This window comes from Cloeon dipterum, chromosome 4 (assembly GCF_949628265.1).
Source record: "Cloeon dipterum chromosome 4, ieCloDipt1.1, whole genome shotgun sequence".
In the NCBI taxonomy this organism is placed as follows: domain Eukaryota; kingdom Metazoa; phylum Arthropoda; class Insecta; order Ephemeroptera; family Baetidae; genus Cloeon; species Cloeon dipterum.
The window spans coordinates 25,837,779-25,854,845 of NC_088789.1; the positions used below are offsets into that span (position 1 = coordinate 25,837,779).

Sequence of the window (17,067 nt, forward strand, 5' to 3'; positions counted from 1 at the left end):
AATAAAAAATGGGACCAACCACTGAAAATCAAATTTCTGTAAAGGAATAATGATTCAAAAATAAAAACTACAATCTGTTCAAAAAATCCCCCAAATGATATAGTAATAAAAGGAAACACATTTTTTTGCGGTGCGAGCTGAGACTCCAGGCGCGAAGAAACTCGGTCCAGCCGGTAGGACGATCAGTTTAAGGAACATGGGGTCTGGGCCCTCGAAGGGCACGGTGCCCATGAGCGTCAGAAAGCGGCAAGATGCGAAAAGCAGTGTGGTAAGGCAATCATGCTCGTTTTTTCCCTGCTCCTCCGACGTGAATCACAAGCACTGTTTCGGAAACTCGAGTCGAGATTGATTGTTTGTGGTGCACGTCACTCGTCCGCGCCGAGCGGATGCTGCTCGCGAATTTCGACTCCTCGCACTGCGCCGAAAAGCGACACACACGAGAGATAATAAACCTATCTCTGCTGTGTCGAAGTGAAAGAAGAGAAAAAATAAACGAACTGGAGGACCGAGATAAGGATTTTATCAGAGAGTTGCATGCAGGGCTCACCGGAGCAGCAGGAGGTTTGGCAATGCGTGTGCCGTGCGGCCGGGGCCTCGGATCTGTCTGGGCGTGATTCGAGGAAGCAGGCTACGCGCTGCGTCCAGGCCCACGACGTTTAGTCACCAGATCACGTGGGACGCGCATTAACTCGCGAGGCACCGCGACATTCATTCGTGCCTTGAACTCGGCGAACGCGGCGATTCGCGACGAAATATTATACGCCTTTTGATCCCTCTGGCTAATTAATTAACCATAAAGATACGCCGATTAGATGACGAAACACTTTTTTTTTAAAAAGCGAAAATTTAAAATTCACAATATTAATTTTTACGTCATCCATGTTGCTATCTGATGTTTAAAAATAAAAATTTTGTATTGAATAATTTAATATTTTCATTTCCGTCAACATATCGATGCGGGGTTGCCACGTGCGCGATCAGAAAACGAACATTATTGCGATTGCCTTTGGTCTATAGAAGCGGTGGGCGAATAAAAACACGCCCTATCCCCTCTCGACGGGATATTTGCATTTCTTTAAAACAGAAGATTCGGTCAAATCGATGCATATAACGAGAAGGATTGGCAATTTCGCATATTTAGCCACTTGACGTCATCCGCGTAGAGTGCCCTGCCTTGACAATAAACAACAACAGAAATAAAAGCGCCGGCCGTTTGCCTTGTTAGCTCGGTGTTTTGTATGTGTTGCACGCGCGCCCGACTTGCAGACGGTGTCGAACTCGAGTAGATTGAGCATGCCGACGGGAAAGAACAAAGAGGGGTAGTGTGCTGTGTGGTGTAATACACACACATATATATATAAATATATCTCTCCGTGTGTCTTGTCTTTCCTCCTGCTCAAGTAGCAAACCCAACACTCGACTGTCTCTGTTGGGACGAGACTGACTAAGGGGATTTCTAAAGTGAATAAACAAAGAATATTTTTGTCTAAATTAAATTAAAATAAAATAGTTTAATCCGAAAATTACTCCAAGCATGTTTAAAATTTCAGATTAAAGTGGATCCATGCAATGAAAAATTGGGAACAAATAGCTTAAAATATTTTCTGCTGCTTTTATTCTGCGAGAAATTCATTTTTCTATTTTTAATAGGGGTGAAAAGGGGTTGAATCTTTTAGCTATCAAGGGGAAGTCATGACAAGTCGAGCAGTGTGCAGTTTTTGTAAATCCGAAGATTTAAAGCCGAGATTTGGTGAAAAACGTCTTTTTCATTCGGAGAGACCGCCAAAAAAATTGAGTCAACTAAATATTGAGTTCTAACGCAGTCACAAATACAAAAAATACACTATTCGACTCGGTTTCATATCATATGATGCGCTGAAGCGGTTCAAGGGCGTTGATTTGTCGGTAAATTGTGGTAACTTTTCAGCAGAAAAATAATCATCAAAATCGCCAGAACCCACAGAACAAATATTTGCTGCTCTCAGAGACAGATCTTTAAAAAAAATCGCACCTTGTAATACGCACACCGACACAACGTTGAATTGATTATGACGAGAGAAACCGAAATAATGTGAAAAAATAAGCGACAAACCGTTCATTTTTTAAGAATTTTGGAAAAACCTATCTAAAACCAAAATTGTTGCCCGTAAATGTCCTCTCTAGAACGAAACTTGGTCCATTTCTCTTTAAGAAAATTTATGATTAATGAAGCACACAATACATAATTAATTTCAAATAAAAAAGAATTAGGCAAACCTCTAGAATTTTCTTGATTTTAATTTCTCTTGACGAATTGGAATATTTCCCAATCTGCTTTTTCAGCATAATTCCTTTTTGTAGCCTGTTTTAACAGTTGTACGATAAAGCTATGTTTTCTTTCAGATTATGCTTGGTTCGGAAACGAAAACGCCTTGGCTGCATAACATTTAGAAACCTTCTGCCACTATCTTCTCGGTAAAATGGGAACGTGTGTTTATAAATGGTTAACAAAACAATGACGCTTCTCTAGCTTCGGGCTTACAAAAAAAAAAGATAAATTTCTCCTCCGTGGCGATTTTTATTTGTGTCTATCCTCTAAACAACTCCAAGGATATCTATACAAGAGTTTATCTAAACTAATTTTTTGCCAGGCGTAATTTTAAAAAAAGCAACAAATTCTTCTTATGCGAAACCGCATTGACGCGCCAAAAAGAAAATTATATGAATGACCCGCCACAAGAGTTATTTTCTCTGCGGTGACCAGCTGTTGCACTCTATGTTCTTATCTTCTTGGTTTGAGGTCAGTTTCTCACAACTATACGAAACAATACCCGGAGAAAGAAATTAAATGAATAGTGGAAAACACCCCATCTTTGGTTAAAAAATACTCTTGGCAATAAATAAAGCAATTAAATTGTCCTTTAACGTCTTCGCAATAATTACACTGGAATTTCGCAACCGAGTGTAACTTAACGAGCTCTGCCGACGCGACCAATTTATTTCAATGAACTGCTCGTCGTTGTAAATAAACAAGCACGCGTCTTTATTATCTGGCGGAATTGTAGCAAGCGGGCAGAAAATGCAGCATCAGGGCCTAATAATAGGCGGTCAGCTGCTGGCTGGCGTCGTGTGATGTAATCGTCGCGTCATTATGCACGAGAATATATAATAATTAATGGGTAAATATAGGAGCATGTGGTCGCTGCGTCAGCTTCGACTGCGTGAATCAGACCGGCTTTTCTACGTAAAATCGCGCGTTGAAAACAAAACCAAAGCGTGGGAAGCGTGCGTCGGTTGGCGGACAAAAAACTTAATGCGTTGCGTAGGCAGAGTGGCAGCAAATTTTCCTCCAATTTTCAAACGAGCCTCATGTGATTATTTCAAAAACGAATGTAATTATTTACCAACTGAAAGCGGCTTTTGAAACAGTTCAATATTTTACAATATTATTTTCCTCATTAAAGAACAACAAATTATCATTAATGTGGCGGCCACGCCGGTCGTAAAATGTCATATTTAAAAGAGACCATTGTTTCGTTCGACACCCACGGCGCATATTCTATTTTTATTATTTCATTTTCGATACTGCTCTGTATATAAGCAAGCAAGCATCCAGAGAAAGAGAGGACAAACAATAGAGGAGAAGCCGTGAATGAAAATGCAGATTTGACGACGATCACGAGAGCGCATAATGCAGTAAATCACTTGGTTTGTGTGACAGAGCTTAATGAACGCTTCGTCCCCCATTCGAATAAAAAGAGACAAACCCCGCGCCAGTGTCAAGTGAAGAGAGTTGGAATAAAGAATCGTACATATGAGAATGTATATTTTTATAACGAGCCTGGCGGTTGCCTTGTCTCTCGCCATAATGAATATTAATTACGCCCGGACACTATTTTGTGCAGCGGCTCGCCTCGTTTAAAATATAACTGCCGGACGGATATGCTTGAGCCGAGGCAAATAGTATGGTCTGTCAGTTTCATTATTTGGCCCTTTTCCGTCAAGGAGGATCAAATAAATTGTAACTTATAAATTAACAATTGAGGTTCAGCGAGTTATTTTGTATTTATTTGTTTGAAAATTCCCAAATCAGGTTTAAATTAAATGTTTTTACAACACATGACCTACATCCAAAAATTCCATATTATTCCGGTAATTTAAATTATGTTTGATTGAATTATTTAAAAAAATCAATATTAAAACAAAAACACTAATTTGTTTTGTTCATTCTGTGAAAACAGCTCTCTGTTGACGAATTGTCACAGGTTCGAGGACAAGATTGGAATGGGGTCAAGCAAACTCAACGACATTTACATCAGAAATCGGTCTCTACAAATAGATTTTGCGTCGGAATTACAGGAAATTGTTGGAAAACGTTAAGACCTCAGTATCTCACATCTCCCCGAGGTGCAATATAGAAAAAATAAGGTGTGATTTGGATTCCTCTCCACAAGCCTGATCGAACTAATATCAAATTTGATGGCCTAGATCAAGATAAAAATTAAATACCGTTAATTTTTGTTTCTAACTTAAATATTGAAAATGATAGCAGGATTTTGGAATTTTTAAAATGTGTTTTAAAGTTGTCCCATGACATGTGTGAACTTCTGTGAAGGTTTCAGAGTGGTGCTATCTTTGTTTTTCGAGAAATATATTTTAAAAACTTAATTAAGCAACGAATATTTCAGCTTTAGTGTGTGTTTGCATTTATTTCAAACTCCAAATCTCGGGCCCTAACCATCAGAATTACAAAAACTACCCACCGTTAGACTTGTCTCAACCTCTCCTGACCATCTGAAGGGTTTAGGGGTTGTTTTTTTTCTTAACATTAGACACGAAAATTGTTTTATCGGGAGAGGAATTGCGCCCCGGACCCCCGGAGGTCTCAAAGTTTTCCAAAATTGTCGCATTTAACCCGTAAAAATAAAAAGTGAACTGTTTTCCTGGTGTAAATGTCAATGAGTTATTTGCTTAACCTCATGTCCTCCGACCCGTGACATTTTGTCTGTTACTAAATAGGAGCACTCGAGAAGAGTTGAATTAAATTTCTAATCTGCTTCAATCATGAATTCCACTAAATGTAGCAACTAACGTGATATTTTTAGCCTATAATTGCAGTTACAAATAAAATATAACCTAATTTTTTAAATAAAAGTAGACCTAACATGCAAAAATGAGTGGAGAAACTCACATCTTGTTGTCGTTGGTGTATTTAGTAAATAGTAGCTGTGCTTTGCCTGCTGGTTAACTACTGACTGATTCCGTCTGTCAGGAGAGCCACTGCTTTGTTTCAGCTTCTGCACTAAAGCTGCTACCTCAATGGAAATGAAAAGATGCTTTAACCACGTTGGCGGCTAAATCGCTCATTCCTTTCCTTTTATGCCTCGAGCGCGCGATAATTATTCTGCGCCGCGGGGTCGACAAACATTCACGCCGCATTTTGTGTGTCAACGTTTAATATGGGCAAACGGAGGCGGATTCTGAGGAAAAAAAGGGAAAAATCTTTTCAGAGTGGGGGAGAGATTGAATATAACATGCTGCATGAAAAGCAGTGACTCGTGTTTAAATATAATGTGTGTTTGTTGACATGATGGGCAAACACCATGCACGCACGCACGCAAGCTATCAAAAACAAAAATAGAGTGTAGAAGAGATAAGATAAAGACATAAAGTGCAGAGCAGCTTTGATAGTGCGGTAATTAATTTGGTCCATAGACTGACATTTTTAAATTACGTTTTTGTGTACACTCTTTTACACATCTCATAGGGGAAAATTGTTTAAGAGGATAATAAAATACATTCTTCTGGCATTTATACAAGAGAACGCAATAATTTAAAATACTAGCAAAACTAATTTTTATAATTATTGCCTGTATTTGAACCATTAATTGTTCTGAACTGCTGTAAATCTCCAGGGCAAAGGTCTAATTTCTAGATATTTTTAGTGAATTTAATTTTCTACCACATTTGCAAAGGAATAAACATTATTGAGTGTTTTTAAGTTTGAGCAAAGTGGCGCAAACCTTTGATAAATAAACTTGTGCTGTTTTAAATAAAAAGCACAGAGTAGTTCCATTTTTGTTATAAGCTTGTAAAGGGGTTGAAGCCCTTTGACTACTTCAGCTATCTAAAGGAGGTCACGACGAGTCGAATTGTGTGCAGTTTTAGTAAATCTGATGGTTACCAGATATGATTTTGTGAAAAACGTATTTTCTTTTGGAGATCGATGTGACATCTAAATCTCGAGTTTAAGGAGTGGCATTTACAAAAACTAAATTCCACTTTTCTTGTATTCGCGTCCCATGACCCAACTGAAGTAGTTTCAGGGTGATATAAACATTAAATTCCGGTGCCAACAATTTAATTTTAAATTTTACGTCATTTAAGGTGCATAAATGGGGGTTGAAAGATTGGCACCATTAGAATACTTCGGATACCTAGGGGAAATTAAAATTAGTCTAGCAGTGTGTGGTTTTTAAAAATCTGGTAATCAGAAGCTGAAATTTGGGTGTGTAAACTTTTTTTATAAATCCGAAAAAGCACAAATTTTATGGTTTTTATTTTTTAAAAAAATATTAAGGCACAAAAGTTCATTCCAAATTTTATTCTATCCAACCTATTTTTATGTTCTACAAGATGGCAATATCAAAATTGGAAAATATAAACAAATAAACATATTTAAATTAGCTTTTCTATGAAAATTCAATTTTAGTGACCTTGATCTTTGACCTACTAATTTAAGGTCAACAGGAAATGTTCAACAGTGTCTGAAATTTTGTTTTGCGAACAATTTGAACTGATTTAGAGAAAATAAAACAAACAAGCACCTGTTAAACCCGCAAATATGGAAAAGTCAAGATTTTCTTTAAGGCTTTTTGGTCAAATATGTTCTTTGGATTCAATAAAAAAAATTCATCAAGATCTTCAGACCTTGCCCAAACTACCTTTCCTAAAAAATAATTAATAATTAACGCATTTAAAGAAACTAAATTTTTCTAATCACATCGACCTTTAGGTTAGTGCTCGGTAATTTTTACTATCAAATTACAAACTGCCCTGAGAACTATCAAAATAATGTATCATCCACCGCTTTGCATACTGAATATCATTCAAGCCACCCTTGCTGAACTCACCCTTAATACCCCATCGCTCCGACCTTCTGCGGAGAGCGTAGCAGGAGACGGGGTGTTTGCCCCTTGGCAGCGGGGGCAGCGGTTTCTGGGGGCAAAACGAGGTGAGCTCGGCTTCGGAGGCATCGAGCAGCGATTCGTCGAACCAAGGCATTCAACTTCCATAAACAAACAAAGTGTGCGCGTGTGAGAAAGTGCGGTCAGCGGCGAATGATTGTCGCACGGGCGCGCGTTTAGCAGAAATGGCGCAAAACCACGAATGAGCAAGCGGTGTCTGAGCAGCGAACACCGACTGGCCACTGTCCACTCGCGGCCACATAGGTGGGATGGTCAGTCTCGTCCAAGCAGGGGTACACGAGAGGGAAGGAAACGCACCGGGCCGGGACCAACTCGAAAAGTGGCCCAAACTAACGGGATTTGGCAAAACGCAACTGGCCCAACTACAAATACAATTTAAATTTTATCTAATAAAATTTGGTTTATTAATTTTTCCTCGGGTCTGACTTAATTTTGGAGCAAATTTAAATAAATTGGATGAAATGAGGGAGGTGATCGAGAATACTAGGGGTATAATTTCTGATTTAAAACAATTTTTTAATTTAAATATTTTATCTCGTCGCGACAAATGATTTCAAGTTTAAATAAAACGAGATAAAAGTAGAGAAATGATTAATTTTCTCCTTTTCTCAATCAATTAAGAGAACCAAAAGAATTAAAAAGCACAATTTTCCCCATTATTTAGAAAATTTGAAGATAATCGTTTAATCTAGTGGAAAATCAAAGACCCCTTTAAATTTTTTGGTAATTGATTACAAATTTCCAGCAAGGAGAGCACATCACACCTTACCTTCATATTTCTAATTTTTTTTAATTGGTCTCCATTTATGGTCGCTTCCAAATGAAAGCCAATTTTTAAAGCAATTAATTTTTAAATTGTAACTATAATCACAATTTTTAATCTGAACAAATTCCTTCTTCTGTAGCACATAAAATAAACTCAATTGAATTCAAATCACTTGGAGTTCAGCGGAAGTTGATTATCAAAAAGATGATAATTGCGATAGTTGAAAGTGTTTCTTCGTTAGTCATGAGACCACAATTTAAAAATAACGATTTAAACACGCACATGGCTCAAAGAACGCGGGCGGGCACGGGCACGGGCCCACAAGAGTGCTTTCGGATTGACTCATTGATTGGTGATAATTGAAAAGGCAACTATTAACAGGCGCCAAGCTGACAAGCCGAATTTCCCGAATCGGGCTTGGCCCGCTCCGCAGTGGGCCCCGACGGTGCATGGTGCCAGCCGCGAGTGCCAACGCGCTATTTTTGGGGTCGTCAATGATTTTTTCCACAAGTTTAATTGCCGAGTGTGACAAGGAGGAAAGCTAGAGGGGAATCCCCCGTGGGCGACCGAGACCGCGCTAATGATGCAATGATACACAGTGTCTCGAAAACGTGTATGTGCCTTTGGATAAGCAACAAATCCAAAGACATACTCGTTCTGTGTGTGTATTTTACTCGCCTGATTGTGAGCTAGCTGTTCTAGCGAGAAAAAGAGCAGTAGAGTCTATTGTGGGAGTCGACATGCAAGCGAAGGAAGTTTGAGAGCGTGAAGCCCTAATGGATGCCGGTCATTATCTGTTATTTCTACCTACTTAGTGCCTTTCTCATTCCGATTTTATATTCGTGGCAATTATGCTTAAGATTTTTTTAAATTTGTAAGCGTGTAAGTTGCGCGGGAAGGAGTTTTATGTATATTAAATTAATAGCAGACCAAGAAGGCAAATCGTTTAACAACAGCATAAATTATAATAAAATTAAAAATTGTTCAGTTGAAAATAATTTAAATTTCTGGATTCTTTAAAGTGAGAATGAAACTTAAGATTTTTTCCATTATCTCGAAAATTAACACCGCTGGGACTTTTGTTTTATTGAACCTGCCTATTTTCAAGTCTTGTGGCGGGGAATCTTTTTGCAACGCTGAATGAACGCTCCTCACATATTTACGGTACTACTAGGACAATTTTTTGCTGAGTAAACTCGTTTTGGTATTTTTCTTTTATTTTTTTTCGTAGACTCCTTCCTCCATAAGACTGCAAAAATGCCTTTTTTGATAAAAAAATATACAAGCTAAAATTTAGCACGGGCAAATTGATAAGGATTATCTTTTACCGTTATCTTAAATGACCTACAAATCGTAATCCCAAAATTTGAGTTAATTTTTTTTAACTCTAGATGAATAAAAAATTAATAAATAAATATTTTTACGAGTTTTGATATTTTGCAAACAAAATTGGCAATACTAAATTTTTTAAATGTTGATGCTCCATTTTAGCACTAAAAAATCCGCAAAGGGAAATATATTATTATTAAAAAAATGAAATTTGATTTTTAATAACATAGTGATTAATTAGTTTTACAATTCTCCTGCTTGATTAAATAATTACCATTAGGTGTACTAAAAATCCCTGGTTTACAAAATGCAAGTTCAAAAATAGCATTGCAATTGCGCTCTATTTATTGAAAATGTAATAAAAAATCTAAAATTACAAATATTTTCTCGTGTAATTTTTTAGTGCTAAGATCAAATATGCATTTTAAAATTGAGTCGATCGGATTCTTCTGTAGCAACAGAATTATCGATTAAAAATCAGCTCCGTCAGTGAATTTCTAAGTCCTTGAAACGTTCCAATAACATGAGTAACATGTCTGTGTGATTTAAAAAAATAAAACCTCTTAGAAATATTTACCACATTTATCTTAGGGGCTATTGTTGTTTAGGAGGTCTTGACAAATAGAGGTTAAAAGGTTCATGTGGGGGGGCGCGGCAGGGAGTAATGTTATGCTTTTCACAGTGCATTGACCATTGAATGAACTGCACCTGACGCGTAAAAAAGTAAGTTTTCAAAGCAGGTAGGACCCATTTGTCAAGCTCTCATCGAGTAAAATCCGCGGTGAGGGTTTCTTTGAAGCAGCGGTCAATACAAACATAATTTGTCGAAATGCCAAATGAGATTATCACGGCGGCCAATCGGCTAATTAGTGTCCGGCCAGACACCTGGCCACCCTAGGTGCAAGGAACACCGCGTCGACAGGGGGCCGAATAGGGTGGCCAGCTGCTGGCAGCCGAATACACTCACGGGTTCGGCAGGCCAGCGGCCGCGCGGGCTGCAGTCGGCCGCAGGGGCGGCCACCGCCGTGCGGACCGAGCCGCGGGGGCGGAGGGGCGGGGGTGGGGCGGGCCGCTCACCTGGAGGACAGTTGTCCATGGTCTTGGCCGTCGAGGTCATCAGTTTGGCCGCCGGTCGAGGCCCGTTTGCGCGCAGGAGGCCGTCATTTCGGCCGCTGCGAGCTGCCAAACAACAGCTGCATATAATTCAACGCGAGATCCACCCAAAACAGACCCCCTGACATCTAGGTTGCATCACGAGAAACTCGGTGAATTCGCCCCCGGCTAGAGAGAGAGAGAGAGATGCTGCGCGCTGGACCGCCGACCGCATCTCTCGCGCAAGCCCGGCCTCGCGGTTTCTCTTTTTGCTTTCTCATCTCATCGTCGCGGCGGTATTTGGCGCTGGCTTTTTAAAAGGGCTCTTTCCACGAGAGGAACAAAAGACAAAAGAGTGCGTTGTTTGCCGAGGGGTTGAAAAGCACAAGCTTTTAAATTTTAAGAGTATAAACGCCGCCGTCACACGCAATTCACAATTTCACACGGCTTCAAACGTTTTCTTTGCTTTATTAAAAGATTCTACATGAAGCGTTTATGAAACGAAATAATTTAGAAATATTCAATTTTGAGATTAACCGTCTTCCTAGTTATTTAATTAAATTGGCTAGCATGGGGATGATTTTCTTATATATTTTTTTATGGTAAAGGCCGTGGGAATTATTAGTTGATAGATCAATTTATTGCAAAAGCATTATAATATATTAATGTTTATAATGGCTTTTACCATAAAAAATATATAAATAATATTAATGTTTATTGCTCATCAAATTACAAAGTTATTAGACAATTTTAAAGTTGCATGCAGCCGCAGCGAATTCAGTCCTCTTATTTTATCTCAAATGCGGTTTATTATCTTCTTTATTATGAAGTGTTTTTATATAGATAAGGAAGAAAATAAATCCTTCGAATTCAATTTAATTAAATTTTACTTATCATTTTGTGAGTGCACATCTCTTTTATTTTAGGATCTCACAGCAAAATAAATCACACATAAATTATTTAGTTTATTTCTTAGTAAAAATATTCAATTTTTTCGCCAAAGTAACCCAGAAAACTTAGAAAAGGATATTGGCAGGGTTATTAAAAATGATTATGCAAGTGTCTAGGAGAGTCTCAAAGTCGGCCACTCTCGATCCCTGCGCTAATCCAGGGTGTGTCGGCTTGATGGAGACCTCTTTTGGTCGATTTTCGCACTATATGCAGAGACAAAGTCGGGTCTAATCGACATAGCGACTGACTGTGAGACTGTCGAGAAATTCCGAAATCAGCTGCTACGCTGCTTTATAAGAAAGTGCTGCTCAAAATAGTGCATTGTGCACTGCTCATGTGAGTATGCCCTGCTGAGTACTGCGCGTTAACAGTTACCGCGAGATATCTGTATAAGAGGACGAGTCAATATCAACATCGCGAGTTTAATTTGCAATAATAAGTAAAACTGTGAGGATGATGGTCTGAAATTATTGGTAAATTTTTGAAGATATAAATCAATTTATATAGGCTAAAATTGTTTTGGCCCATAGAAAATTTTGTATTTTAAAATATTGTTAACAGCAGAGTTGCTCAGCAATTTCCTGATTACAAATATAGAATAAATTAAATTCCCTCTCGTCTCTTTCAAGGCTGAAGAAAAAAGCTTTTGTAAAAATTATTTCAGGGACTTTAGGAATTATATTTCAGGCTTTCAGGGTCGTGGAGAGAAATGAGAAATACAATTGAAACAGGAAAGGGAACTAAAACAATATATCACTATAGTATACTAATAAACCATGCATATTTTGTATAATTGTATAATCATTTATTAGAGAAGAGTCAATTTTGCAATACTTGCAACATTTTTAGTTTATGAATACAATTTCGAGCTTAATTTCGACCACAAGCAAATAGGAAATATTTAAATATTCTATTAAATAGCTGGAAATATTTAATACCTGAAAATCTGTTATTTTTTTATCAGCTACACTCAGTCCAAACTTAATCATTTTATTCCATCCTTATAATAATTATTCCTTTATTTACTCTTAAAGTAAAATGCTTTACAGGAAATTTGTGAAAAACCTTTTTACCGTTACTTGAAATAATAGCTAAAAATTAGGAAAATGCTTAAAATTTCCATTAAAATTTTTGAGAAAATTTATGCTCAAAATCCGCACACCGTTGGATAAACCGTCACGAAAGGGATCAAAAACTAGCAAAAAAATATGTTAATTTTTTGAGAAAATTGACAAAATCTGAAATAAATTTCGGTCCTGATTTCATAGAGACTGTTGATAAATTTAAAAAAACCCAATGAACCACTAGCGATAGTCAATAATACAAAATGTTTTGTTGGCCTGTAATGCTCTTTTAATTCATACACACAGGACCGCTGGATGATTTACGTCTCACTTATTCCATACTTGGAAATACATTTTGCAATTCTTTCATAAATCACACTTTGATTTCAATTTTATTATATCTTTGTTCGCGGGGTCCGAAGGTTCAGTCATTATTTAATTAGTTGTCTGAGATTATTTGCTGATGTGCGATACACACGCATCTCTGTGGTTCGAGATGTTATCAATTGAGCGAACGCAAACAGAAGGGGCTGCGAACGCCTGGCCGCGATAATAATTGAAAGGATGGCTGGGCTGTGATTTTTCACTCTGTTCGCAGGCCAACATGCTTCTGTGGTGGCCGAGTGGGCCGTGAAAAATTTATGCGACGAGTGACTAGGCAACCCCGACTGAAATGGCCACAATGGAGGAAGCAAAAATTCAAAAGGTATATTTGACTCGATTTTAAAGTTCACTGCGAACCAAATTTGAGAATTTTCGTGCGAATGACTGCGCATTTTGCAATTCCAGCGAAAATGGCTGAAGGACAGCTTGAACAAAGTGACAACGGAGCCTGTGATGTTTCTCTACATGTTCGCGTTCATGCTCACGTCCGTCGTGGAACAGAGGTTTTACGTGGACCGCGCGTGCCGAGTGGATCTTGGATTCTCGGACGAGATCTGCACAAATATTGCCAGCAACTCCTCGGAAAAGGTCATTGTCCAGAAGTACGTCGCCGTTTTTGTTCAGGTAATTGTCCTTTGAACTCTATAAAACTTGATTTCTTAATATTGATTAAAAAATCCTATATCGTAGTTAAAACATCCATTCTATTGTAGCTCCATTATGTAATTTATTGAAAAACTTTACATAAAAAATAAATATTTGCATTTTTTTTAAATAGGAAAAGGATCAAAATAAAGGCGAACCCTTGCTGACATATTTATAGGTCTTCAGAACTCGATGAAATTTGTAAAGGTGTTGCTCTTTTATTGACAGCAATGTTTAACTCTTAAATATAAGGCAGAAATTCCAAACAATTTCTAGTTCAAGGTTTTTTTATTTTCCGAAAAAAATCAAGTTTTCCAAACGGTCGTAACTTAGCTTCTGGTCGAGATAAAGATAAATTTTTGGTTTCTAAATTTAGTTCATGACAAAAGCTGAAAATTTGTTGATCATTGACAAACACGGAGGTCAAATACCAAAGTCATAAAACGTGATTGTGAAGCTAAAAAATTACGACACATCTAAGGACAAAAGTTTTTCCAAGTTTGAAACTGCCAAAATCGAAAGATTAAGTGTTTTTTTCGGGATTTTGCAACCTCATAAACACGAGGTTTCCTTTAATTTGTCCAGATTTCGAGGAGATTTGATGTTAGGATGATTAATTATGACTAATTAAGATTTAAATGAGGTAGTGGTCGTTTTTTGGAAGTTAAATCCTTGCCTCCTGGGGTTGCTATTTAGTCTTGGCTCGAAACATTATGTGTTTTTCGTCATCAAAAGGTTAAATCCGGACTTAATTTTGCTTTATTACCGAAGAAAAACTTTTACTCTAATTTTAGTGCTTTAGGGGACCCGAAAAAAGTTGATGGCTTAAGAAAACTTTTGCCTCGCGCGGGTGATAAACGTTATACATTGAAAAATTTCGCCGCAGCATCCATGTAACTGTCTCATTATTATGTAACCAGTTGATCTTTCTTTGTCTGCAGTACAACACCATTGCCATGCACGGCGTTCCTCTCGTCCTGGCACTGTTTCTCGGCGCCTGGAGCGACAAGAACGGGGGTGCAAGGAAAGGACCGCTCCTCGCGGGCCTTCTCGGCAAGACCCTCTACTCTGTAATGTTCGCCGTAAATGCGTGGCAAGATTCGTGGCCCCTGTACTTTTCTTTGTACACGGCGACGCTGCCTCCTGCACTCACTGGCGCCGATCTGGCCATCTTCATGGCGACCTTCAGCTATGTGGCTGACGTCACTACGCCAGAGGTATTAATTTTGATTTTTTTTAAAAAAAAAAATCGAGTGAAAATGAATGTTACGATTCGTGTTATTGTGAAAGGAGATTAAAAAATTTCTTTTGTATTCAAATATTCAAGATAAACAGATAATTAAAACATGTGTTCAACACCTGACGTGAACGTGAACTGAGCAAATTATGGTACAATTTTATCTTCGATTTTGAAATTCTTAATCTGTACCCTTCAGAAGACCCTTTTTGCTTTCAATTTGAAAATATTTTTGCTGTATAAATAAATTATAATTAATTTTTTCAGGAACGCACCTTGCGAATTACATTGCTGCAGGTGTCATACCTCATCACCATTCCCACCGGCGTCGCTTTGGGAAAAATTCTTTTCAACGCCACTGGCGAGTCCGTGGTGATTTGTTTCCTGGTGAACGCGGCGCTGCTTGTCCTGGCTCTGATCTACGCGGCTCTGCGGCTCAACTGGCGGTCGGCCAAGAGGGTCATGGACACCGCAAAGGTGGTGGAGAAGCGGAAACCCTTCCTCTGCGACTTCTTCGACAGACAACACCTCGCTGACACCATCAGGACGGTGTTCCGAAAAAGGCCTGGCTCGCGGAGGGCGTATCTCTGGGGCCTGCTCATCGCAATGGGCCTTTACACCTTCCACAGAGGTATTTTTTTAACTCAAAGTTTACAAAATATTTTAATTTTTCAATAATTTCAGATGAGAGCTCTTTGATGTATCTGTACACGCAGCTGACGTTCAATTTCGACCTGAACTTGTATAGCAATTTCAGGACGTACCAGTCAGGAGTCTACGTTTTGGGTACTTAAAAAATTACGCATCAATTTTTCCACCCTGAGTTTGAATTCCAGGCATACTGTGTGTGATGCCAATCATGACCAAGGTCTGCAAGCTGCCCGATGCAGCGGCTGTGCTAGTCGGCGCAGCAGCACACGCGGCGGCCCGAGTGGTTTTTATTTTGGCCAAAATGCCTTACATGCTCTACGTAGGCGCCACTTTATCTTCCCTCGGACCTATCGTTGCACCTGTGATTAAATCGATGGTGACCAAAGTTGTGCCAATCAGAGACAGAGGTACGCAATCAATTTCGTTTAAAATAAAAACGAAGGACAAAAAAATTAGAACCTTTTTATTAAAAAAATTGCGGATCATAATTTATGTTTATTTTCTCTAAAAAATTTATTTAAATTAATTTGATTGAAATTTTATTAGGGAAAGTGATGTCAATTTTGGCCTCCGCCGACAACGCGGTGCCTTTGTTTTCCGGAGTCGTGTACTCGCAGGTGTACAACGCGACCATAACCACCTTCCCGCAGGCCTTCTTCATCATCACCATTGCCGCGCAGCTCCTGGTCATGGCGATTATGGGGTAAATAACAATCCTTTTTGCCCCAATCAGATGTCAATCAAGCTTTGTCTATTATTCAGAGGCATCCAGTGCTCGCTGAAGAGCGGCATTTTGGATGACGGCGAAACTCCACCAGCTGCCCAAGTGGATGAGCCGCTGCATAGGAGCCCATCGAAAGCGTCCGTCCACTCGATGACAGATTAATGCGTTTCATTGTTCTCGTGCCAAAACGTCAGAGGGCTGTTATTTCAATAACGCACACACACTGCTTCAACCCTAATCAATGGAGAGTGGAAGGTGGAAGAAGTGCAAATTTTGTAAATATATATGTATATTCATAGATATTTCGCTGTAAAGTAAAACCGATATTTGATATTTTGATACATGTACAATGTTTCGTATCAATAAATTTTGAATAAAATTAATTTGTTTACAAAAATAATTACTATTTCATATTTAATCAAATAAATTACCTTTAACTTGACAAAAAATATTTTTAAGTCTATGGGAAATTAAGTCTTTCGTGGGGCAACGTCTTTGCATTTGCAAAGTGAATAGAAAAAGTTGAGTTGATGATAAATTCTTGAGAAACATAAGCATTTTAAGTTCAAATTTTGGAAAGTTTAGCAAGGTAAAGGTGATATATTGAACCAACTAATCAAGCACAATATGATTAGACCTTTGGTAAAAATGAAAACTGTCAATTTTCACCAACATTGTCATCCCCAAATCTCGGGTTTGAACAATGAAAATTAAAAAAAAACACCATTCGACTTGTTTTAGCCTAATACCCTAGATAGCCGATGGGTTTTTGGGGTGATCGCCTACCCCACCAACCCCAATTTACCTTTTTAACCTCCGTAGAATAAATTATTGGTAAAAGTGCGATGAAATTTCTGGCTCTGCTATTTAGATATTTATTTTCACCCCTATTAAGGGAAATATGAGTTCGTTTTTAAGACCTACCTGTAGATATATATTTATTAATTTAAGATAATTGTGATCAGTGAATAAGTTTGCTGAAGGGCTAAGCGTCGCGATTTTGATCGTATATTTAATTCACAGGGTGGAAGGGGGAT

At 38.3% G+C, this 17,067-nt stretch overlaps 2 protein-coding genes across 9 annotated transcripts in view; one reads left to right on the forward strand and one right to left on the reverse strand.

Annotated features, from left to right (window-relative positions):
* Positions 1-10,569, reverse strand: part of C3G (C3G guanyl-nucleotide exchange factor) — a 24,411-nt gene extending 13,842 nt beyond the window's left edge. For 2 of the 6 annotated variants that reach the window (XM_065489780.1, XM_065489778.1), the window contains exon 1: positions 7,113-7,314. In XM_065489780.1, the coding sequence (XP_065345852.1) occupies positions 7,113-7,263 (151 nt within the window). In that variant the 5' untranslated portion in view covers positions 7,264-7,314. Of the gene's footprint in view, positions 1-119; positions 400-7,112; positions 7,315-10,359 lie in introns of those variants that run through there. The other 4 variants (XM_065489782.1, XM_065489779.1, XM_065489783.1 and 1 more) reach the window with 3 other exon arrangements.
* The window catches only part of LOC135943313 (proton-coupled folate transporter), a 21,747-nt gene extending 5,317 nt beyond the window's left edge, over positions 1-16,430 (forward strand). The window contains exons 1-9 of one of the 3 annotated variants that reach the window (XM_065489788.1): positions 9,987-10,005; positions 12,988-13,095; positions 13,179-13,397; positions 14,360-14,635; positions 14,923-15,286; positions 15,340-15,441; positions 15,492-15,713; positions 15,853-16,009; positions 16,069-16,430. In XM_065489788.1, coding sequence (XP_065345860.1) covers positions 13,063-13,095; positions 13,179-13,397; positions 14,360-14,635; positions 14,923-15,286; positions 15,340-15,441; positions 15,492-15,713; positions 15,853-16,009; positions 16,069-16,192 — 1,497 coding nt within the window. In that variant the 5' untranslated portion in view covers positions 9,987-10,005; positions 12,988-13,062 and the 3' untranslated portion in view covers positions 16,193-16,430. Of the gene's footprint in view, positions 1-9,986; positions 10,006-11,548; positions 11,662-12,987; positions 13,096-13,178; positions 13,398-14,359; positions 14,636-14,922; positions 15,287-15,339; positions 15,442-15,491; positions 15,714-15,852; positions 16,010-16,068 lie in introns of those variants that run through there. The other 2 variants (XM_065489787.1, XM_065489786.1) reach the window with 2 other exon arrangements.
* Positions 16,431-17,067: the final 637 nt, after the last annotated feature.